The 26,573-nt window shown below is 26.0% G+C and overlaps 1 protein-coding gene across 1 annotated transcript; it reads left to right on the forward strand.

The window, feature by feature from the left end:
* Positions 1-1,335: 1,335 nt before the first annotated feature.
* LOC112689749 (tau-tubulin kinase homolog Asator) lies at positions 1,336-16,075 on the forward strand. The gene is made up of 20 exons (XM_025563582.1): positions 1,336-2,169; positions 6,808-6,959; positions 8,234-8,381; positions 9,707-9,921; positions 9,986-10,156; positions 10,348-10,533; positions 11,028-11,315; positions 11,397-11,550; positions 11,613-11,828; positions 11,887-12,102; positions 12,176-12,297; positions 12,379-12,551; positions 12,626-12,764; positions 12,857-13,028; positions 13,467-13,613; positions 13,901-14,042; positions 14,601-14,708; positions 14,793-15,053; positions 15,754-15,933; positions 16,027-16,075. The coding sequence occupies exons 2-20, from the start codon at positions 6,903-6,905 to the stop codon at positions 16,073-16,075; spliced, it is 3,144 nt and encodes a 1,047-aa protein (XP_025419367.1). The 5' UTR covers positions 1,336-2,169; positions 6,808-6,902.
* Positions 16,076-26,573: the final 10,498 nt, after the last annotated feature.

A 26,573-nucleotide genomic window follows, 5' to 3' on the forward strand; every position in this document is an offset into this window, starting at 1 on the left:
AGTTGGAGTACTCCGTCCCCCTCCTCGAGTCGAACACTGATTATACAACACGCACAAGTATGTAGATGGAGTCATAGCAGTATGACGGTGTGTACGATGTACCTACTATTTATATTATGAAGAACCAATAAGGCTATAAATAAACTATATTAATATAAAATATACTATGGCAGCGATTTCCAAATGTGTTCCGCGGAACCTAAGGGTTCTGTGAGATAATCTTGACGGTTCCGCGAGATGTACCTGAAAATTGAGAACAATAATTGTAGTAAACAATGAACTATCTTTAAAATTCTTTTGGATTATTGGTTTTTCAATAAATAATTGCAGAATTGGTGTTAAGTTAAAGTTAAAGACGTTGGGATTCCACGGAACAAAAAATATTTCTTAAGGGTTCCGTGGTCGTAAAAGTTTGGGAACCGCAGTACTATGGTATGATACTATTATTTTATAATGTTCAAAACATGAATTGCGTAGCATACGGACTGTACTGACGGACATACTGTACGGACTAAATTGTTGTTTTCTTTTTGTTATAAGATTTTGTAAAATTATAACTTCCCCCCCCCCCTAACCAAGGCTCTGGAGCCGCTTCTACGTTACACCTATTGTACCGGTCCGCTCTCCGGCCGTTCGTCGACGCATTATAACAATTTTTCGAAACCACACGTTTTACGTTTTTGTTGTACAACAGTATAACGGTCTGAAATAGGATAACCGTTTGGAACGGGGTTTTCGCAATTAAATCGATTGGTTTTTCTTTCCCTCCCACCCCATTGCCACTACCGCTGTCCTTATCCTTTCACCAAGTAGGAACGACAGCGTTTTCGTCAGCTCACGTTCGTCGTGTATTCGACCAATTTCAATGCGGTTCGTGAACATCGGAGACGTGACATCAAAATTATGTTAAAAATATTTAGGTCTTTAGGCCGATACCTAAACCGATACGTATTATTATCGGGGCGGCGATCGAACCTCTCGTAGGGTAGTATTAGAAGGTAGGGGGTGCGTGAGATGTGATGTGATGCTTCGCGTATACATGCGCGTAGGTCGTTGTCGTCGTGAAAACATATGGGGTTATATCCGACTTACGTCTCATTCATGTCGGACGACCGACACGACAGGAAAACGGCCGCCGCCGCCCCGGGCAATCGATTTATCCACTACTACGTGTAACGTCTATTGTACATGTATAACCGTAACAATAATGGACGGGTGGCTGAATTGGGGCAACAGCTGACCGGGGACGGTTGGCGGGTGGGCTAGCCCGCCCCTCGCTCGCGCTACGGTTCGACGCGTGCGCGCGACCGCATGATAACCCGTCCACGGTAAAAATCGCGCACACAATATAATCAATGATCCGCGCGAAACGGTTCTTTTCCCTTTTGTCCGGCCATCTCCTCTCTGTCGCTCGTTACCGTAGTCACGTAACCAGGTGTGCCGATCATTTCTCGTAACATAAAACAACCAATCCGGTCGGTGCGCGCGGACCACATTACAATAATAATAAAAATATAATAGTCCGTCGCCGAGTGCAATCGGACACCCGCGCCGCGACCGCGTCCCGCCTATATAGTCGCCGCCGCCGCCGCTTCACCGTCAACCACTGACGCACGCCGTAGCGTCGCGCTCTCCGATCACGCAGTAACGACGCGACGTTACCGACCGACGCACCGGACGGACGGACACGATCAATAACGCGGGCCGCGCGTCCCGTTGCCGTACATCGAAAATAATAATAACGTCCGCTGTCGTGGTGCACGTAATTTTTCGTCGCCCTCCCGACTCCCCTGCTCCTGACCGCGAGCGACCGCCACCTTTCTTGACGATAATATATCACTGCCGTCAGAATAGTTAAGGAAGGCACTATCTACTATCGATAGTAATAGTAGTTACAGTCCCTACCCGTTTCGCCGCCGCCGCCACCGGAGACCCGGGTGTTCCACCGATGACGCCGCCACCACCGCCGCCGCCGACGGGGTAGTTTCTCGCGCGTCTTATCATGACGACGTTCCGTCGCCGTCGTGCTATCGTTGTTGTTGCTGTCGCGGTCGACGACAACGGTGCTCGTACGTCGTGCCTGGACTTGTTGTCCTGCTGAACGGGCACTCGTAACCGGTCACCGTCCGTCTGCGGCGCGTTATCAATACGCTTGTACACTTAAGCCCCGTAAGTACCTGTTTTCCATTTAATCCATCGCTTACAACACCACCTCCAACAGTCGTTTCGTTAGCCGGAAACAAAACCGTTGTCCCTGTTCTCCGTATTTTAGCCGGAGGATTCTGATCGCGTTTACGACCACGATGTTGCGACTGGTCCTCTCGATCTTTTTTGGGACAACCATCAGGTGGAAGTAGTTCCCATCGTCAAACTCGAGCCGCTGTAAACGGTTCCAGGGAATTTCGCTGTTGACAATGTTCTTCCCTATTCGTAACTTTCTTAACGTATATCCGTGCTGCTGCTGCCTCTGTTCTTAATTACTAGTCGATGACTTCACGGCATATGTTCTTATTAAATTTCATTGTTACCATGTCACCGTCGATCACTCACATATGGTACTTTTGTAATTTCCTCAGTGTTCTCGTAACTCTTGGTTTCACTAAAATTTACTATAAATCTGCAGTGAATAAAATTAATTTCACATATTTTTTTATAATTTTGATAACAATATGAAGATTTCAAAACACTAATTACTATAAAATGTTTATTCTTATTTATTTATTTTTAAATTTTATTACATGTGTACAATGAAATTATAATTTCAATTCAAGTTCATCTCATACTACAATATTGGCTATAATCATTTAGTAATCAATAAATTTGCAGTTTTCAATTTAATCTTTGGTTCTTTTTATAATTCATTTTTATTCTGTTTAAATTCATTCAATTAATGGTTGTGTTTTATTTTTAAACATTACTCTTACCTATATGTAAATATAAATATTTTTTTAAAATAGAATACTAATTTTCAAAATTAATTTTACTGAAGTAATAAGATTGTTTTTACCTAAGATATTATTTTATGAAATAGAATCTAGTTGATATCATTGATTTTATATCCAGATTAATACTACATTTTAGTTATTATCTAGGTTAATAGAGAAACGGTTCATTATGAGGCCATTCAACTTTTACAATCTAATATATCTAATCCTAATTAGTGATTAATGTATAGCTTAATTTTGCAATCAGTTTTTTTGGTAACTCTAATGTGCAGTACTTTTCATTTTCACTTATAAATGACAATAAACATTTTGACTGATTATGTAGTCTTATCCATTAAAATAATATATTATTATTCAAAAATAATCTTTATAATATATATGAAAAATTAAATAATTATATAAAGTATATATAAAGTTCTCATAAGTGTATTTTAAAGGGTTTTCAATTAAAATAAAAGTAACATATTTTCATGTAATTCTTAAACGAAAATTAATATAGGTAGTACATAGCATTGATTCATAGTTATCTCAATAACCGAGAATAATTATAAAACTATTATTTTTATGTTATTATTAATCAAGAGCTTAACTTTTAATGATTTTTTAATGATTCAACAAAGTTTTAATTAAATTTATTATGTTGTTTATCAATATTTAAATAAAAAAAAAAAAAAAAAAAATGGACTTTATTGGATACAAAACTCTTACCTTTATGCAGATACATTTCTAGGGGTGGACTGGGCCCCCATAAATTTACTTTAGCCCAGGGCTGTCCCCCCTTTCCAAATTCATATACAAATTTTTTTTAATTAAATATTAAAAATATTATATTCTTATAGTTTAGGCACATTAAATAAATCTATTGTGATAACAATTTGCCAGTGTAATTTATGATTAATATTATATATATATATATATATATATATATATATAATATTATATAATATAATTTACGATAAAATTACATAAAAACAACTAAAATAACTTTAAAAAGTTAAGTAGAATCACATCAATATTAAACAAAATATGTCTCTGATAATATGTATACTGAATATGAATAATAAATGTGTACACTGAAAACAAGTATAAATGTTTACTTCATTTCACAACAAAATAAATATTAATACAAATTGGTATTGCCTTATATATATATATATATAAATATAATGTTTTTAAATATGATGAATTGCCAAATAGTTATAAAGGTTTCTTTATTTTGTTGTCTTTTGTTTTTTTTTCCAAATCTGATATATTCATATTTATTTTTATTTTCATATTATTTAAATTTAGGTAATCTAACATTTTGAATGTTTTATTTATAAGAGTGTTTTATTAACTTTTTCACTTTTTTTATTTTCTTAAAATGTCTTTCAAAATAACCAATTCCAACATTATTTTAAAATCAATAACTTCTTTACCCCGTGTACAATCATAAAGGAACTCTTTTTTTTATTACATTAGGTACTTATCCACACTTAATTTCTGGATGATATGACATGGTGGCAAAAATTTTTCACATGAATACTTTTCAAAAGAACAGAATTTATTTATTTATTTGGTACTCTATTAGTGTATAAGAAATTAAATTTTGGTACTAATAAATTAATATATATAGTATATTAATAATTAACATTGATATTATGATATCATTTGTTGTATTAGTATTTTTGTAAAAAGTAAATATTAAACTTTTAATAGGTAGGTACTTAAAAAGGCCAAAGTTAATTGTTGGTTTTCACATTGAAAGTGTTTGTTATTTTTATTATAAATTTGTTATTTCTATTGAATATTACTATTTTTTTTCTTCGTACAAATCAACATGTGCAATAGATTATGGCAGTAACTCACTTTACTAGCCCACATCTTTTTTCTTTTCTAGATCCGCGCCTGCCCATGTATATACTATAATGTAATATATGTTGACTTAACATTTTATTAGAAGAAATATAGGTGAAGTATTATTAAAAATTAAATGTATTAATTTATATGATTTACAAATTTAAATCTATAATAAACAAATAAAATTAAATCATTTTCATTAAATGATAATGTATCTATCATAAATTTCCCTAAAATATAATAGACTGTATGTCAATTTATTGTAAATTGAGATATTTAAGTATCCATTGACTACAAAAAACAAATATGTTATCCAATAATTGTTATTAAATTAACCTAACAAATCTGTTAAACTATTTCATTTCTAATAGGTAATGTAAGTTTGCCAATATATATATTTTTAAATTATTTAGTTTTATTTTTGATTGAACTAAAATTCAATACATTTGTCCTATTGTGACCCAACAAAGTTACCAATTGATATACTTTATGACATTCTTTACTGCATTGCAATCTTTTAATTGTTTACTAGAATTTTTGATAAGCAAAATTTTAATCAAATTATAAAAATATTTTTTCATAATATATTAAAAAAAATATATAGATAACTAATTTGTACTTTTTACAATGTTATTTTTAATAATTTATTTTTGTCAACTATTATTTTTTAGAAATTTATATAAATATTATTTAAAAAAGAAAAAAATTAAACATCAAGTAAATTTATTACATAATAGTAATTTGAGAATAGTTATAAGATATATAAATATGATATATATTATTTGTACAATTTAATATAATAATGTATGAAGTATTGTATTTCATATTTAATAAATATATAGAAAAAATTAGTATCAAATACTTATCTTATAACTATTCTCAAATTACTATTATTTAATAAATTTACTTGATGTTTAATTTTTTTCTTTTTTAAATAATATTTATATAGTGATATACGAATTTATAAAAAATAAAAATTGACAAAAATGAATTATTAAAAATAACATTGTAAAAAGTACAGATTACTTATCCTATATATTTCTTTAATGTGTAATGAAAATTTTTTTATAAATTCAATAAATTATATGATCTACAAATGATTTGAAATTATAATAAATTTTCTTTGATTTTTTTCTTGCATTTAAAAAGCTTTAAGTATTAATTCTTTTGTGTATTATTTCAAATTATATATCTATTCAGTTATTTATTCAGTATAAATTTACATTTTTAAATATTTAGGTTAGTTAATTGTTTTTTTATTTTAATAAATTAGATAGTATACCTAATTCAGTTTCTTAAAATATCATATTTCACGTTTTATTTATAATGACATTTTCATAATCATTTGCCAATAAAAATATTATAATTTTTTTAAAAATGTATGTATAAATATTAAAATATATTTTCTAATAGTTTCTGTGGTGGTATAAGTCATTAAAATAATTGTGTTCTTAAAAAATTATTTAAGTGTTATTTTAATGTATATTTTTATTTATATATTAGTAAGTGAAATTCTTTTTACTTAACAAAATTAAAACAAATATTAAAATTTTTTAAAATAAAATTTCTAACAAAGTTTTATTTTAGTTCCTAACATTTAAACAAATATATTAATGCTAGAATATTCAAGTAATTTTAAGCAGACTTTTTAAACATTATTGAATAATACTTTGTAAATATACAATAGTTAACAAGTGTTTTGTTGAATTTAATTTCAATTAAATCCTTATCTTCTATAAATGCCAGCTCATAATACCATTTTACTATTAAAAACAATACTTATTTTGGAAATAAATGTGTTTTCATTTATTGAGTATTTAGTATTTTATTAAAATGTAATCAAATTTTTTTTTCATATCAGTATTAGTTTAAATATTTCAAGATGTCAGATATAGTTATTTAAATAAGATCATAACTATTTATTTCAACAATAAACATAATTAATAATTTAATATATATATGATATATGTAAATTGATACCATTTTGAACCTTGTGTAATTATTACATTTTTGTTTGTTTCAGTAATGACCAAATAAAACTAGCAAGTTATAAACTTAACTAACAGTTCCAAAGCATATTGTAACTTGAGTATTATATATTAATTAAATAAGTTAACAATGTCTTCTGAAGATCTGTTACAACCAGGACATATAGTAAAGGAAAGGTGGAAAGTTGTAAGTAAATATTTTGTCTCCCACTCATTTTACTGTCTATTTATAATTTTCATTGTCCATTATGTCAACACTATTCTACTATTTTTTGTTTTAAGTAATGTAATATTGTTTTTATTTTATTTTTTAAATTCTGACATTAAATTTACTTAAGAGTTTAACATATTTATTTTAAAACTTATATAAAATATTAGTTTTCCTATAGTTAATTATATTTAAAAAATGTAATTATATTAAGTATTGAGAGTTTTACAGAATAAATGTCAAGAATGTTTAAAATGTATTTTTAATGTTTTATATTTTTTAATTTGTATGTATTGAATGATAAAAGTAATTTGGTTCAAGTAAATTAGGATTTATTATTTTAAATAAATCAATAATAATATAAATTTTTTAAATTCATTATTCTAAATTTGGTCTTAAATTTACTATATTTTTTTTTAAATAATTTTTAATTGTTTAATTTATTATTAATAAAGTATACAATTATTTCAACTTTTAATGTACATAATTGCTATGAAGGCAAACCAGTCATATTTCAAATTAAACAATTATAAAATTTAATATTTAATTATAATTCAAATAACAAATAACTATTATAAAAACAAAATAATTAATTTACTTTTATATTTTTTGAATTAAAATAAATCAATCTTCAATTTAAACAAATATAATTAGATGTGTTATAATAATTTCACATAATCCAACAAAAGTATGAAATATTTTATAGCTATTTTAACAATGTTTAATTTCAGTTTTGGATTAAGTCCAAATTATTTTTTCAACTTTTCTTCTGCATAATAAAAAAAGTTTATTATAAGATAGAATAATAGCCCATTATTGTTAATAATTCTTATTTTTTATTATTAAAATAACATAAATTAATAAATATCTTGTTATGATTTTTAAAAAGCATATTTATAATGTACAATATAACAATGACTAAATAAATCTGTATATGAATAAATACATTAATAGAACAGATATATTGTTACATTTTAGTTTATTTAGATTCTTTAAATTTATGCTTAATGAATTATTTTATAAATAATTATATGGAAGGTTTGAATTATATACATTTTTATTACAATAAATAAATAATATTTTAATAAATATATATTAAGTTAATTTATTTAGAGTAAATCATGCATAGTTTCATTAGCATCAGCATTATTCTATATTAATAATTTTGATCTTAAAATTATTATCTCGCTATAAATTATATATTATTATTTCTGATTAATTTTTATTTTATTAATGTAAACTAAACTTTTCAGGCCAGAAAAATTGGTGGTGGTGGTTTTGGAGAAATTTATGAAGGTCAAGATCTTGTGACTAAAGAATTAATAGCTTTAAAAGTAGAATCTGCTCGCCAACCAAAACAGGTCTTAAAAATGGAAGTCGCTGTATTAAAAAAATTGCAAGGTAAATATTTATAATGTGTATATTTTAATATTGGCACATATATTAAAAAAAATCTATAGTTATAAAATGTCATCTATTTATTTTGTTGGTTTAAGTTTTATTTTTAAATAAATATTTTAATTTATAATATTTTATAATATTTTACAGTTTTAACAATTAATTTTTGAAACTTTTGTGTACCCCTTGATCTAATATCCCATGCAACAATAAATGATTTTCTTTTTTTAATTTTAAATAAAATTTATTGAAGGCTACAACTGTTATTAGACTATGCCTCTCCCATTTACTTGTTTTCAAATTGATTAACCTTGCTTGGACAAAAAATTTCTCTTTAACTAAAACTTGAAGAATATGCTTTCAAACAAAGTATTAATGCAAAAATAATTGTTTTAAAGACTATGCTTTCCCTGTCCACTTTAAATTTCAAAGTTATGATCATTGGGTAGAGAGAAAATGTGTCTTTTATAAATTCATTTTTAATTTATATTAATTTTTAAATTATTATCGCACTAGCAACTTCGTAAAAAAATAATATTATTCATAAAAATTAGAGTAATGATTTAAGGAAAATACAATAAATACAGTTTCAAATCAATTTTCAAGGTATAATAAAAAAATGTATTCTTTTAAAATATAAAAAAAATAAATCATTGTCTGCTTACAGAGTGATTAATTTACAATCAAAAAAATTATTATTCTTGAACGGAGTAGCTTGAATGAACCGACAAATCAATAATTTGTCATTGCCCTTTTTACTCATTCCTTCCCTAGTTTATATTTTTTATACTGTTAGTGTACACATTTTTATTTATTTTTTAATTATTTTCGCTTATGTGCATTATCGATACCCTACAAATATATCTTAATATATTAAATAAAAAATTTCATAATTTTATTTACTCGTATTATTGCTATTATGACCTCAGCGCATTTTTGGATAAACAGCAAAATTTTTATGTTATGCAATATATATTGTATTACATATACATGACAGAACTAAGAATAATATTTCATAATAATTTAATTTGGTTTGAAATTATTTTTAAAAAATATAATTTTACTTTACGTTGATGCATTTTTAACAAAAATGTACTCTCTTTTGCCGAATGAAATCAAATAAATATTAATCCTTAAAATAGGTATATTTTTTTTAATTCCTGAAATCTAATAGGGACATTTTACACTTTAGAATTTTTAAACTAGTTAATTTTGTAATTTAAAACCAGAACTAAATTTATTTATTTATTTTGTATGGCTTTTAATACTAGTCAACTTAAGAAACAAATAAATAATATATATTTCATAACTTTTATAAATAAATGCAGGTAAAGAACATGTTTGTCGATTTATTGGCTGTGGAAGAAATGAACGTTTCAATTATGTTGTAATGCAGTTACAAGGTAAAAATTTAGCAGAGTTGAGAAGGGCACAACCAAGAGGTGCTTTTTCATTGTCTACTACTTTAAGATTAGGCGTTCAAATTTTAAAAGCTATAGAAAGTATTCATGAAGTTGGATTTTTACATAGAGATATTAAACCTGTAAGTTTACTGGTTATGTAATTATTAAGTATTTTTGTTTTATGATTAAATTTTTATTTTATAGTCAAATTTTGCTATCGGAAGACTTTATCAAAATGCCCGATGTGTTTTCATGTTAGACTATGGTTTAGCTAGGCAATTTACAACAGCTAATGGAGAAGTTAGAACTCCTAGAACTGCTGCAGGTTTTCGTGGTACTGTCAGATATGCTTCATTGAATGCTCACAAAAATAAAGTAAGTTTCCTTAATTAGTTAGTTCTAAATTTAAGATAAAATATTATGTATGTAAAATATAAAATATTATTGAGTATAATTAGTACAGTATAAAAAAATGCAATGTTAATAAATAAAAAAATAAAGGATAAATAAGTTATATTTTATAAACAGTCTTTAATTTCATATTATCTAACAATTGTGATTTTTAGGAAATGGGAAGACATGATGATTTATGGTCATTATTTTATATGTTGGCTGAATTTGTAAATGGTCAGTTACCTTGGAGAAAAATTAAAGATAAAGAACAGGTTGGTGTAATGAAAGAAAATTATGACCACCGTTCTCTCCTTAAACATCTTCCATCAGATCTACGTCAATTTCTGGAACATATTCAGGTAGACTCTGATATTTTAATTTTTATATTTTTAAAAAAAAATAATTTACAGAATATATTTTATTTATTGCTTTTTAATGATTCTGAAACTATTTGGGGTAAAAAAAATCGAACATTTGACAGTATTAAAAAAGTGCAATTTTATTATAATCTATTTCATTTTTATAAATGTTGAGCTTATTTCAAAGCTTTTTTTTTTAATATAATACTGTTATATTTTAGTACTTGTAGTAGTTTAACTGTAGTAATTTAAGATAAAGCTTCTCAAATTGTTTTAATTAAGGGACCATTTAGTAAAATTATTTAGTTGTTGAAACACTAAAAATGATATATGATATATTTATTAAAAGTAAGCAATTTGAATAAAAATTTGTTGAATCTATGCAGTGAATTTTTAAAGATGTCTATAGAACCCTTGTATTATACTGGGCATAATTTTAAAATAAACCGTGACAATTTTTCAATGCATTTATAAAGCTTTATTTTTTTTATTAGTCTCTTGAATATGCGGACAAACCAGATTATAACATGTTGACTAGTCTTTTTGAACGTTGTATGAAACGACGTGGAGTTAAGGAATCTGATCCATTTGATTGGGAAAAGCCTACTGAAACAGTTCAACCAGCAGTAACAGTTAGTGTTATTACAAATAATACAACTCCAATTATATCCAGACCAATCACTTGCACATCATATGGTGCAGAAATCAATAATCAGCTAGTTACTTCCACAGTAGATAATGAACAAGAAGAAGAACCAGACAATACAAAAATTACTCCAGAGGTAAATTATTCTATATAATTATTGAAATTATATATTTAATATATTGAATGATTATTATAATGATTTCTTTATTTTTTTAAGGAGCAAGTACAATGTGATAATAATATAATTTACCGACGTGCCCAAAAACTTGAAACTGATGCAACTAATATAGGTTCCAATAAAATTATTTCTACTAATAAAAATTGTTATGCTTCATCTAGTACACCATTAGATCATTTACCAGTACCCAAAAGTATAACTATTTGATTAATAATAAATTTTTTACTTATATTACATTATTATTTATTATTATAGGCTCTCCAAAGAAAATTGTTCAGCGAAGAGCTGTTTCTATGCCTGGTTTGGAAAGAGAAACAGAAATTTTAGAAGCCTCTAAACGTAATTCTTCTCAAACTACTGTAGATTCTGGATTTCCAGCAACACCATTAAACAATGAAGGTATTGCTACTTCAGATGTAGGCAATATAAACACTTCAACATCAGTGGTTACAACACAAGAAGCTAACAAAGGTAACAATGTGAACTATAATACATTTTTTTTAAATATTATAATACAATTAAATTTCAGTTACAACAGCTGGCTCTCCTATAGTTGAAGCAGATAGTATTATAAACCAAATAAAAAAAGAACAACGCAGTTTACATTTTGCTCGTCGTCAAGCTACTCCTAATAGACAAATTTTAAAGTCGACTACTACTACAAGAGATGTTACTTACACTCAGTTTGCAGTAATTGATGATGATAATATATCTGCTATGCAACAAGTCACAAGAGGCGGAGGGGGTATATACAATTTCTGTTTAACTTTCTCATTGTTTTAACTGTATAATTAAATATTTTGACATATTTTATGAAGGACTCACTCTAATGTCACAGTGGAAATCACAATTTGATGATTCTGAAGAAACTGATAACGAATGGAAAGGTGAACATCTTCAAAGCCCTGAACATAGATTGAGTTTACATGGTGTTTCTCTCGTAAGTGTATTTTCATTATTAAGCCGTATGAAAGTTTTCTAATTAAAATATTTTCAATATTCTATATATATATATATAAAGAGTGGAAAAGAAAACTCTTCTCCTCATTACCTAAACAGTTTATGTAAAACTCCAGATAAGATAACTGGTAGGGATCAGTTAGTAAAATGTTTTTCAAAATGTAATGAAAATTTATTACATAATTCAGTTTTATCTCGAGCTTGGAGTGAAATACAAATTGCCACCAAAATAAGGTAAAATAATTTAAATATTAGTAGTATACTTATGAAATAATGTACAATTGAAATAAAAATGTTTTTCTTATTAGAACAAACCTTGAACCACCGTGGTTACAAGAAGCTGTACTTGATGATATTGTGTATGAACTTGATACTACCAGAAATATAGCTGTAAGGAACTCAGAAAAAAGTATTTCAAAGAAATTACAAAGATCTGTCAGTTTAGTCGTAAGTTTTCTTTGTATCGTGTGCCATCCCAAGTTTGATTAATGTTGTTATTGTGTTAAAAAATTAAGTTTATATTTATTCATGGTTTATAGAATATTAGTATGAGTATTATTCCTAAAAAAGAATTTCAAACTCAGTTTATACGACAAACAAAAATGAAATTAAAAGTTCCTTCATTGCAAGTTACCACTAACACAACCAGATCTTCCAATGATGGTGATGAATTATCGGGGAAATTATTTGCCGATGAATCTCTAAAAAATGGTAAGTATTAAATAAATATTTTTGAAAGCGACTTTTTGCTCTATATTTAAACATTTATAAATATATAATTGAATGTATAAATATTGAAGATATTTTATGTACATCGACTTTTTTTTTTTTATTTTGCTAGATTAAAATTTGTATAAATTTCAAGTCTCTTATTACAAATTATTCTAATAATTAAAACATACACTATATTCATGTATTTTTCAATATAAATAAATAATATTTCATAAACCCTTTTACAGTATGTTATTTAAAATATTTTTGGACTTATTTATCTATTTTTAAAACAATTTATAATTAATTAGTATTTATAGTATCAATATTTTTATATTATAAAATTTTTATTTTTTGTTTTTGATAAAAATTCAATTTTAATTCTTCTATAACTCTTCAGTAAATTTAAAATCATTTGTTAAATTACAACGTACGTAGGAAATGATGTGTCTGAAAATTGTCCCATGGAAACAGTTTCTGGAAAATTGGAAATAAGAGTCGTTGATCGTCATCTAAATGGTAATGATAATTACTATGATATGACCAACTCAAAACCAACTGTATGTTTTGAAGAAGACGATGAAGGTCTGTTGTTAAAATTGTAAATTTAAACAATTTAACAAATAACTAATGTCAGTTTATGTTTATGCACTTAATTTGCTATGATTTACTATATTCTAACATTTAATTAATATTGTAATGAATATAAATTTATTCTTTCAATATAACGCCATTGATTTTTTTGAAAATAATTATTAATTATTTATTTATTGTGTGATTGAATGTTTTTAATTTAGTATTTTTAAATTTAAATTATAATATACAAAACTTAAAAAACAAAAACAAAAAAACAATGCTTGATTTATTTACAGCTCACCGAAAATGGGCTAGAAACCGGAACAGTGATGCTATGAATATTAATGGAAAGCATTTTGATGAAAACGAATTATCTAACATAAGTATTAAATCATTAACCTCTTCCGATCAAAATAATAAAATTTCAGATCATAGCAGGTATTTTATAGTTGAATATAGTTGAATATAATACATGATGCAGAATATTATATAAATACAAATATTAAGAAATTTCAATAATTTTTTTTACTTTCAGTTTTTATCCATTCTTGAGAATCCATAACTCATCTTGTTAAGAAATTTTATAATTTTATCTTATAATAAATATTTTATTAAAAAAATAATAAAAAATTTAATTTAAATTAAAAATTAGGAAATGGTTTATACTCGTAAATTAATATTCAAATAAATAAATGCTTAGCCTGGAGTGTTAATATATTTGTAAGGTATGACCGGTTTTAAATTAAAAATGCATTATATTTTTATTTATTTTATACATAGCTGATGATGAATTTTTATTTTATAACTGGTCATACTCTACAAGTATAATACTCTAGGCTAAGCATTTATTTATTTAATTATTTAATTATATATATATAGGTATATAGTAAATATTTTAATGTTTGATTTTATGTTAGTAAATTATTTTTTGTTCAAAAATTCTTTTTTTATAGTTAATGATATAATAATCAATGTATTTTATGTCTTCCATTACAGAAGTAAAAAACCACCTCAACCCACAATACTCAATAAAAACAGTAAAATTCCACTTCCTGTCAACTTGAAATTAACTGAATCGAATGAAATAAATATAGCAATGTATAGGTAAATAGTATATTAATATTGATTTATTCAAATTTTATTATGTACAAGTAGTGTGATTTATAATTTTGTTTTTTATTTTTATAGTGATGAATCCAAATCTAGTGCTACTAGTAATAGTGGAAAACAATTATCAGAAGCACTTTTGAAAAGCCGTGGCCAAAATTTACTCACAGATGTGCGTAGTAAACCACCACCTGCTTCTGATGATATTGATGATCAATATACCCCAGGTCTTAGAAGACGTCGACAACTTCAAGATAAATATGTTACTGATCCATCTCAATTAAATTTACGATTTCAAAGACCTCAAATGAGAAGGTCCAGAGAATCATACTATAGATCTAGGTAAATGAGTATTTTGAAATTTTACTGAATTTCAATTGGAGTAAAAGGAATTTATAATATAAATTATAATAAAATTAAAATTTTTTTTAATTATCTTAATTTTATTGGCTATTGATTATGGAATTTAGTATGTATGAACAAATATAATTTTATACTCACGCTCATGGAATTTAATATTTTTACAGCTAAATGTTAATAAGACCAGAATATAGGTTTATTAATAAAATCTTTAATATTTTGTTGTTTTAAACGACTTATCATAAACAATTAAATTATTCTAGCTTGATAAATTTATTAAAAATAATGAATAAATTAACAGACAGCTTAATATAATATAGTCATGACTAAACAAAGTTAATGTTCATACATAGCTCTGCACTCGGATACTACTCGTTTTTTTTAATTTCCTATCAAACCTTTTCTAACAATGTATTTTTTAGTACATGAAAATTGTTATTCAATATTTTTGTTATTTTGTAATTGTTTTATGTTTGTATGAATTTGTATTTTTAGATTTTATAATTAAATCAAGTTAAAGACTTTTTTTTAAGCATATTGTAAATTCAATATTGTAATTTTTAGAATAATATATTTTTATCCATTCATTTCATGTTAGCGTAATTAATATTGACAAAATATGAAATCTATTTTTATAAGTATTGGCAATTGATGAAATTATTATTATTAAACAAATTTATAGGTTATCTGGTAGTCAAGATGACAATACCGGATTATTTTCAAATTATAGACCTGTGTCAGGATCATCGAGTAGAAGTCTTGAACGAAATTATGAGACTGATATTTTATCATCTCCTACCCTTATACCGCCGCCGAGTATGTACTCGTCGGATGTACAAAATCTTGTTGAAAATAATGCTAGGTATGTGAAGTTTTAATTTAATTTTTACTCAATGAACACGTTATAATAAATTTATTTTCCTAAATTATTTGTTTTTGGAATTTTTTTTTACAGATGTCGTCGGTATCAAATTTTTAAACCTACTGAGCTTGCGAGGGATTAAAATAATATTAAATTATAAATTAATAGATTATATATTCATTGAAGGTATTAAACTATTTTCAGTATATTTGATTATTTAGTTAAAACTTGAATTTCACATAAATTGAGTTTATAAATCATATTATATTTTATTAATTTTAACATTATATTACAATTTCGTTTTTATTGAGAAGATGCCTATCTGAATTAAAGAAAGACCAAACTATTCACTGTGGCTTATTTTCATACTACAATTTTCCATTTAATTCAATTAATTTATTAACTACAACTACCTATTTTTCTAATATTTAATTTAGTTTTATTACAGTTCTTAAATTGTTTTTTACCTCTTGGTTCTACTTCATATAAGTGTTACAAGAAATATTTACTGTTTATATTTAATTTGAAATTAACAATATTTTTTAGTACTAGTGTTCTTAATGTACAACTATTTACTTCTATATACATAAATAAATAAATACATTTATATATCATTAAAAACAACTTTAATCATGGATAAAAATCATACAATTTAACTATTCAATTTTTAAATAAAATATTGTTAATGGAATTTATATATTAGTTTCAAGCCTAAATGAATGTACACCATTGCGTTTCACTGATTTTTTTTTTTTTTGTGTGTTGTATACGATTTTTTTTATACACCTATACTGCTTCATGTCTTTTGTGTTCATTTATTTATTATTAGTACATTACATAATTTATTTAAATATTGTCAACAACCCCTAAAGGCTGTGATAAAAGTAGTATTCTAAGGTTTTAACAGGCTCTATAAACATTTCAAGGAATAAATACTACGAATTGCACTGGTGATAACATTTTTGTTTATACACATTTGTTTACAATAACAAAAATTTAGCTCTACATTTAAAGATCTCTTTGTATTCTATGCATACTTACTAATAAGTTATAAAATAGATAAACCATTTAAAAGCAGCTCGTAAAAACGCACTTTTATCAAGTTCCTATTGTTACTCGACTTTTATTTATTTTGATACATCTATCAGTATTTAAGGTCGTCAAACTTGATGGTCAGATTATTGGTTATATTATTAAGGATATATTATTTACATTAAATTTAAATGAAATAATTTAAATATAAACATATGCAGACAAAATATATACCAAGCATGCTTTTTAGTTGGTTCTATTTCATTTAATTATTTGTTTAAAAATATATCAGTTTAAAAAGACTGAAATATTTATTATTATTCGAATCAAAATTATAAATTTTGTTACTTATAAATCATGTACTAAGATTAAACAAAATATTAATTAAGAATTTAACAAATTTTAAAATATTATTTAGTTCTTTCATTATATTTATCAAATTTGTATGTGATCTGGTATTAATAGTTTTTAATTTTTTATAAAAACAATTAAAATAACCAATAAGACTTGAGTTTTGAGTTTGATAATCTGTTTTACAGTTTTTAATTGTATAGCTAAGAAAAAGAAAAGGTTCTAGAAAATTATATTTATTAAGAATTTAGATTCACATAATTTTTAGACAAACATATGCAATGTGTAATATGAAATTGTGAATTGAGAATAAAGTTTATAAACTTTGGGATATTATTTGCAATTAATGTTCTGTTTTTGTTTTTGTTTATTTCTATTTCTTATATAATGTAATAATGTATAATTACCAAAAACCTAGTCATTTTTTAAACAAATTTAGTCATTTATTCGTGTCGATGTGGTGCTTCTAATCAACTATCTTTACTATTCAATTTATATATATATATTATTTTTTTTTTTTTTGGTTTGTGTTTATTTTAAATATATTTTTTTTTTTTTTTAACGTTTAGTTACTATTGTTATTAACTAGAATATGTTAAAATATAATAATAAATTATTCACCACGAAATTTTTGTTTATCTGATACAATATTTTTTATTTATTTAGTCTAATTTAATTAAAAGTTCTTCATTGAAATATTCTTTTGATATAAAGAATATAACTCAATGCAATATATGTACTGTTTTAGTATTAGCTACTAGCTGTTCACTGATAGATGATCAGTAAAGTATTTTTTTCCTTAATTTTATTGAAATATTTTTTTCTCGTGTTATACAATATTTTAGAAAATAAATACACTTACATTACTTCGAAATTATAAAATAGATCATATTTTATTATGGCCTTATGTTAAAATTATATATTTCGAGTTAAATCACATGGTTTTGTGAATTTATTGTGTATAGATTTATTATTTAAAATAATCAAGTTCTTATTTTTGGCCATAGATAAATTAGTAAAATATTAATCATCATGCTATTAATTTTAATATAAAAATGTAATATATCATGTGTTATATTTTTTCATTTTATTTTATTTTATTTATATATTTTTACGCTTGATAGCAATTTACAAAGAAAAATATGTCTTAGGATAAAAATTAAATTATATATAAATAACAATAAAGTACATGTAAAAAAAATTAAAAACAAAACATTGAGTGGTCCGCGTCTAAGATTTAAGATATACTTCACTTGGACTAAATATCTGGGAGACTAGGGTCCATCATGTACGTTTGATAGGGTCATTACATAAATAATTTGTTTTACAAGTGTTGATTTCGAAAATCTGTTTATTATGGGACCCAATCTTAGGTATATAAAATGTAACCTGATGATATGAGGTATAGAATCGGCCTTACTATAAATCAAATGACTAATAAATCTTATGTCAAATATATTCATATTTTAAATCACAGTACATGAGTTCATGGAAAAATTAATCATAATCACCAATTTTATCTTGATAGAACGTACAATAATTGTGCAATGATTTGAATTATTAAATTCGCATTTTAAAAAACTTTAAATCAATGGTTGAAATAATGGATAAATCAATGGTTGATTATTTAAAATGGTATCAATGACAAACAACAAAAAAAATGTCAAATTTAAACCACATATTATTACAACGGTGAAAATATAGCGAAAAGAAAAATCATTCATTATAGAATGAACACTGTACTGAAAAGACAAATAATTGTTTTAGTTTGACACATTAAAATATGCACGTATTTCGTCAAGCATTTGATACCGATACCCAATACCTACTTTTTCCTATGATATATTTTTTTTTTTAGCATTATAGACTATTTAAGCCCTTTGCTGCCAATATAAATTCTTTACTCTATCTTATAATATTATCAACTATATTGTGCTATCTCTGCTTCATTATTAGTATTCGTTTCATTGGAAAACGGTTTAATAAAAACATTAAAAAAAAATGTAATCTGAGATCTTATACAATCTTCTTATTTTTAACTATGAAAGTTTATTAGTTCCAATTCACTCTATCAAGATAATATTTTGTCACAAAACTATGCTATTAGACATATGTTGACTTATTTGTAACATCATGAAGGGAGTTAATGTGTTCTTTGATTGATGAGAATGTGTCTTGTGCGTTTTTTGGAGTTATATAACTGTGTCAAAATGTATTATGATTATTCGAAAATATATAATAGTTGTTTAAATGAATGTTTTATAGTATATTTGAGAAATTAATTTACCGAATACTTTATTTCTTTGACCTTACGCTGTATAGGACTATGTGCACTAATAAAAACCCGAAAGTATTTAACCATTCGGGATTCAACCTCTTCTTTCTCTCAAATAAAAATATAAAAATACGCTAACTGACCATGCTTAATGAACACCATATTATATTGTTTGACATAATTAGGTTAAAAAGTAATTCTGATATCGACGAAGCAGTAAACAATTTTACGAAAATAATTCACTCGGCTGCAGGTTCTTCAACAAATAAACCCATTCAAATGCATTCCAGTTCTCATACAACTACCAGCCCAAATCCGCTCTCTTATAGTCAAAAAACCCAGGGATCGAGCTCAGTATCAAATTTACACGCTTACCATCCCACAAATCATATTATTATACAATAAGTTAGCTGATTCTTTAAAAAATACCATAACCAAACTAAAATCTAATGAACTTGAATAACAATTATCAAAACTTTCTACAGCCGATGACAGCCTCTGGGAAGAAACAAAAAAAATACTCAAATTTAAAAATCCCTCTCTACCTTTAAAAAAAATCAAAAACACTAGTTATCTCTGATTCTATTAAAGTGGAATTATTTCAAAATCATCTATCAACTATTTTCCAGCCACGCACTGACATAATAGGCCTTCAACGCAACAACCAAATTAACACATTTTTAAACTCTCCCCTTCCAGAAAGCTAACGGAAAATGTTTAAATTACGTTCACTTTTTGCTAAAACAAGAAATGTCGTTGCCAGTCGGCAGTCAGTTTAAAAACGATTGTTACAATAAATTGTACACGATAACATTATGTTCCCGTGAAATGACCGTTTTACGTGATCATAATACGGTTCGATGTTCTTTTAGTGTTATTGCCGGCCGTAAGCAAAACTAACAATCGTATTAAACGGTTTACGGAGACAACACTGTTAATCAATTAAAGTTATGCATAACACTTTTGATTTTCGAAATCGTTCATTGGGAACAACAACAGACGCGTTTAAAAACACAAAGCGATTTAAGGCACTGCCGTAGCTGCGGGATATTGCGTCAAATGTCGACATCTTTAAGCCAGTGGCGTATATAGAAGGGCCCTAGGCCAGGCCCCATGGTGGAATTTCAGATTCAATGAAAACATTTAATACATATTGCTACATTATATAATTATATATTTATATGATACCATGGCCCGTACCCACTATTATTGTTGTTGTTCTATGTTAGTAGGTATGTTGTTGTTGAGGTATAAAATTATAATAAAGATAATATGTTCCTATTATAGCTCCTCTAGAACAAATAATAACTGACAATAAAGACAATGGTTCAATGGCTCGCTCTTTCCATAAAAAAATGTGCGATTTTAAATTTATTATTACTCTATTTACTGTTGACAAATTGTTAAGTATAACATACCAATTATTTGTTAATCTTCAAAAGCCTAATATTGATTTATGTACAGCTGTTGAAAGTATAGAAGTTTTTCAATCAGTCATCAGTGAGATAAGATCAAATGTCAACAGAAAATTTAAAGAATTATTTAAATTTGCCCTTAATGTAGCTAATAACCTCGGCGTTACAAAATTTATGCCAAAAATTGTCGGTACCAAAATCATAGACAAAACTATTCTCCAGAAGTGTATTTTAGAATCAGTTTATTTATTCCATATCTTGATAAGCTATTTATATCATTAACTAACAGATTTACCAAACATAAAAAAGTTCTTTTAAGTCTTCAACATATTATGCCATTTTATGTGATTAATTCTAACTATACTGATGTATCAGATGCAATTACCTTTTACCAAACTGATTTTAAAGATAGTTATAATCCATGAATAATTGATGGATTATTATTATTATTATTGAATTATTATTAAATCGGCTGAGAGAGGGAGTTGGAAGGTCTAAAGATAGTTTGTTGAAATGGGGATACCTTAATGATCAGAATGCCTTTTGCCACTGTGGAACAACTCAGATGATGGCACATAAATTGATATGCCCGTTGGCACCAGAACCTTGCACGCTGGAAAACTTAACAGCTGCCAATCAGAAAGCCAAGGACGTGGCCAAGTTTTAGGCAAATGAAACATCTAGTCGAGACACTCACCCTACCATATTTATTTATTTATTCATTTTATATACATATATTTTTTGTTTTATTGTTTTATACATCTATACTTTAAATTGTAAGCAAGTCATAAAAACTACTCTAGTCTTACTCATAGTCACCACTATGAAGCCTGATACAAAAAAAAAAAAAAAAATGCAGCTGTAACTTGAATAAGTGTTATAGCTGCATATATAGTGTTATAACTTGAATAAGTGTTATTGAGTAACTTGATTCGTTATTTAAATAATAGTTGAAATATATGAAATTCAGTATACATAATATATAATTATTAAAATGTATTACTAATTTATTACTTACTAATGAATGATGTACCTACGAGGTATCTATATCCTCGTATCCTGTCGAGTATGTCTGAACAATATCATAAAACGTTATTCTATAATTTCTATGAATACGATTACCGAAATGATTCTGATAATAGAATTTGATAAAATCCTGACGCAAAATCAATTACACTAAATAATTAACATTGTCCTAATTGATTTAATATTTCTGTTATGTTAGGTAGTGGATGAAATTCATTTAAAGTTACCTCTAAAATCTATAACTACTCTAAACTTCGGTTTACCACTCGCGTCTGATTTCCTCTTTACTAATAATAAAGGTGTATTCCACAGACTCATATATTGTTCTATAATATCGTCATATACCATTTTCCGAATTTGTGAATTTATTTTATCTTGTTGCGAATAGGGTAATCTTCATAAATTGGTGTTTGATTATCTTTTAATTTAATGTCATGCTCCGGGGCATTTGTAAAAATTAAGTGATCCCCTTCTAAGTGAAATATTTCGGAATATTGTTCACAAATTTCAATTATTGATTGTTTTTCTTCTTCACTCATGTGTTCGGTACGTATTAATTTTTTTATTTTATTTATTCAACTTATTTTATTCGAATTACATTCAACATTATTATTATTCATTTTTAACAACTCATAATCTTCTTCAATTTCATATATTATTTGATTTAATTTATATAATTTTATATTTAAATCTTCTTCAGATATATTATATATATATATATATATATATATATATACTCTCATATTTAGGTAGGCAATATCAGAAGTAGCAATCAAGCTTAGAGTGTGAGCAGCACAAGTTAGATGCTCGGGTAAAGAAATATTATTATCATCATCATCATCATTATAATTTATATTATTTTCAGAGCGAGAAAATACATTTGAGAAGTCAGAAATTTTAGCATTATCAACATCACTGTCAGAATCACTATCTACCATGTTTGATTCATCATCACTACTATTACTACTACTAAACCAATTACTTAGAGAACTTGAACTACTCTGAATTTTATTTGTAGGTGTCGAAGAAAAAGTTCGAAAAGCTTTTCCAAAATTAGAGGCATTATCTGTCACTATGTGAGATATTTTGGAACTGTTAACTTTAAAAGTTTTAATAATTTCAACTATTACGTGTTCTATATTTATATAAGTATGACTGCCCTTTATACGCCAACAACCCATACTAAATGAATACCTATTGTAAGTATTCTCATCAAAAAAGTGACACGTCATATCTAGATAGATTTTGTTCTTACAAAACCATATGTCAACTGTTATATAAATGAAATTTACTTTAGACATTAAATCGGTTAACATATTCACATAAGATTCATATCTATTCATATCTATTTAATTCCTTGCCCATTACTCTTGAATCTGGGAGTAAAGATGTACCTGATACTCCAGAAAGGCCCATAATTAATTTTCTAAAAGCTGGTTTTTGGCACGTCACAAGTGGTAGCATCTCTTGTACCATATAGTCAAAGACCAAATTGATAATCTAAAATCAAAACTTTATTAAAAAAACTATACCTAGTTGTTTATAATAAAAATAAAAATTTACAATTGATATTTAAATAAATATACAAAAATAAAATATTTAAATAAATAATAACGAAGTAGGTTATTATACCTTCCAATAATATTATTCAGTACATAATTAATTAGTAATTGCAATTTTTTGTACAAATACCAAATAAAATAGAGTAAAAAAAAAAAAAAACATACTATAAGTACCAAAATTAAATAATTTATTTATTAAAGTAATAATACTAGAAAAAATGTACTTGATTTTTTTTTCTGAATAAATGATTATAAATTAGAAATAATAAAAAACAATAAATTATCGGAAATTAAAAGGTTCAGTGGTGGATCTAGGATTTTTGTATGGTGGGTACTAGTTTGTTAATAATGGTTCTGAAGTACTAATCATGGGGAAAAAGTACTTATTATGTACAATTTTGGAAAAAACAAAATTTATCATTTGAAGCTTGAACGATGGGGAAATTGGTCTTTCAATATGTATGTATTTTAGATTTATTACATAATTCAACAATATATTATAATATAACAATATATTATATTATAATATAATATACAAGTTATAAACAATTCAATGTAAAATTATTAATTAATATCTTACATAATGTTTTATTAACTCACTCTTTGAATAGGAACCAGTATAGATAGTAGTAGATATAGTATTATATAAAATAAAATAAGCTACCTGTCAATTTTGCTCTATCAGCTGTAGTAAACCTTAATTTAAGAATTTAATTTTGGTGCCATAATTTAGTACTGCTGTATCTTACAATTAATTTATTGTCCTTCTCGTTCAATAAAGATTAAAATATGGTACTTTGAACTTAGAGTATGGAGAAATATGAGAGTAATAAAAATGTTAATATACTTTAATACTATTCTGTATTAACTCAGCAGATAGTCCTATGGATAGTATATCCAGTGTCTATCAATTAATCTTGATTATTTTACAATTTTATTATTTTATCTGTAATAATCGGCAATTATAATGAAAATGATGATATCGTTTTATCAATGTTATCACATTGTATAGATCGTAATATGCATTTTAATAAAATAATAAAAAAAAAAAAAATGATCATATAAATAAATATAGGTCTAATTCCACAACTTCTTACTTTTCAATGACATAGTTTTAATTTGTGTCGAGTTGCGTCCGTAATTAACATAATGGATTTCCCTAAACATTTTGGTGGTGTAACGGTTATTATTTTTACATTTCAGTTGGCAATAAAAATATTAAAATCGTGTACAATGATTTGTTCTTATACTTAAGGCCTGATTACCGTTATTTTGAAATAATTGACTATTGACTATAGATTGACTATTGTCGATCATTATCACATGACCATACAACACAAAATTTAGGGAAACCGTCAATCATAATGTACCATTGTAAATAATATTATATCGATTACGTATATTTACTTATTTTTACTTACTGATAATAAGTGACTTACAAACACGCATTATTTTTACGAAGTATTGCCATCATAGAATTTTAAAAATTTGAATTTTAAATACTAATACCTTTTAGAACGTCTGGAAAATTACAAATTATTACAAATTCACTTTTCTTAACAAAACATTTTTTTTCTAACATATTTTAATCGTATTTTTTACAATTCATTTTTTTTAAGTTACATAAGGTAGGATAACTACATTTTAAATTAATCATCCATTCATTTCTAGGGGGGGGGGTTGAACCCCCAAAACCCTTCTCTGCACCCGCCACTGTATTCATACTATAGTATGGCACAGATGGTGCACTCCCTAGTAAATTCAGCGATAAGAGTCGGACACTTTTAAGGAGCGTGTCCACAAGTAGAAAAATAAATTTCTTTATAATAATTTATTATTTCTAAACGAGCATCAATGACTTTTGTTGTGGTTCCACGAAATGTCAACCATAATTCTAAGTAATTTTTTTAAGTAAATAATATGGCTCATTATTATGGTAAAATGTTCGGTACAATCATGTACTTATTTCTTGAATGTGGTCACATTGATCACAGAAGTTGGTCACGCTCCATAAAAGTGTCCACGATTTGTTTACTCTTTGAGAAATCGTTGAAGTGCACCATCTGTATTCATATAATGTGGTTTTTGGGAACCTGAAATCTGAATGCGTTAGTAGCGTCATCAATAATTGATGGTACCCCCAGTTATCACTCTGATCATAACCAATATTCTGTTATATTTTTATATATTTTTTAAGTTACGGTTGACGAATTAATGGTAGGTTTACTTCTTTTGATACTCTTTAATTTTTTAGTTTTTAAAATATGTCTCGTAAAAGTGGTAATAAATGTGTGTACATGGATTGTGGTAAATCTGCGCGTACCTAGTAACCAGAATTTGAAATTGCATAAATTGAAACGATTCGTAAAAAATGGATTTTTAATTCAGGTAAGAGTACATAATTTTTATAAATGATCAATTGTATAGTTTCCTTACAATGTGTGATCTACCGTTTGGATATACTACGTATATGTTATAGGCAAAGTATACCATTTGGGCAATATAGATAACAGATGATATGATTTAATGAAATATGATAAATCAATGAATAATGTATGTATGACATACATTTATATTATTGATTAATTTATCTCAGTAGATATAATTGATTGCACCACCAATCATTTCTTGGCTGTGCTTCCTTTTCTTTTACATGATTCTTAACTATTTAAGTATAGCATAATCATATCTTTGATGATATTTTTATATTTTGTATTTACCTCGTGTTTCATCCGGTTTCGTTCACCATGTCCAATCGATAAATGAACCTTATATATAACATCAAATAATTCTTCATTATGTACATAATATATAACTTCGTTGTTTTCAGATACTGGTACAATTAACTTATTAACATCAGAAATTTTTAACACGTCATATTTTTTTAAAAGTTTATAATCATTCAGTTCATTTTTTTTCTTTGAATTGTTTTTTAATTGATTTTTATGTAAAATTAATTGATAAAATTTTAACTTGGTA

Source organism: Sipha flava, unplaced genomic scaffold, assembly GCF_003268045.1.
Source record: "Sipha flava isolate LNK unplaced genomic scaffold, YSA_version1 46_pilon_pilon, whole genome shotgun sequence".
Lineage (NCBI taxonomy): Eukaryota > Metazoa > Arthropoda > Insecta > Hemiptera > Aphididae > Sipha > Sipha flava.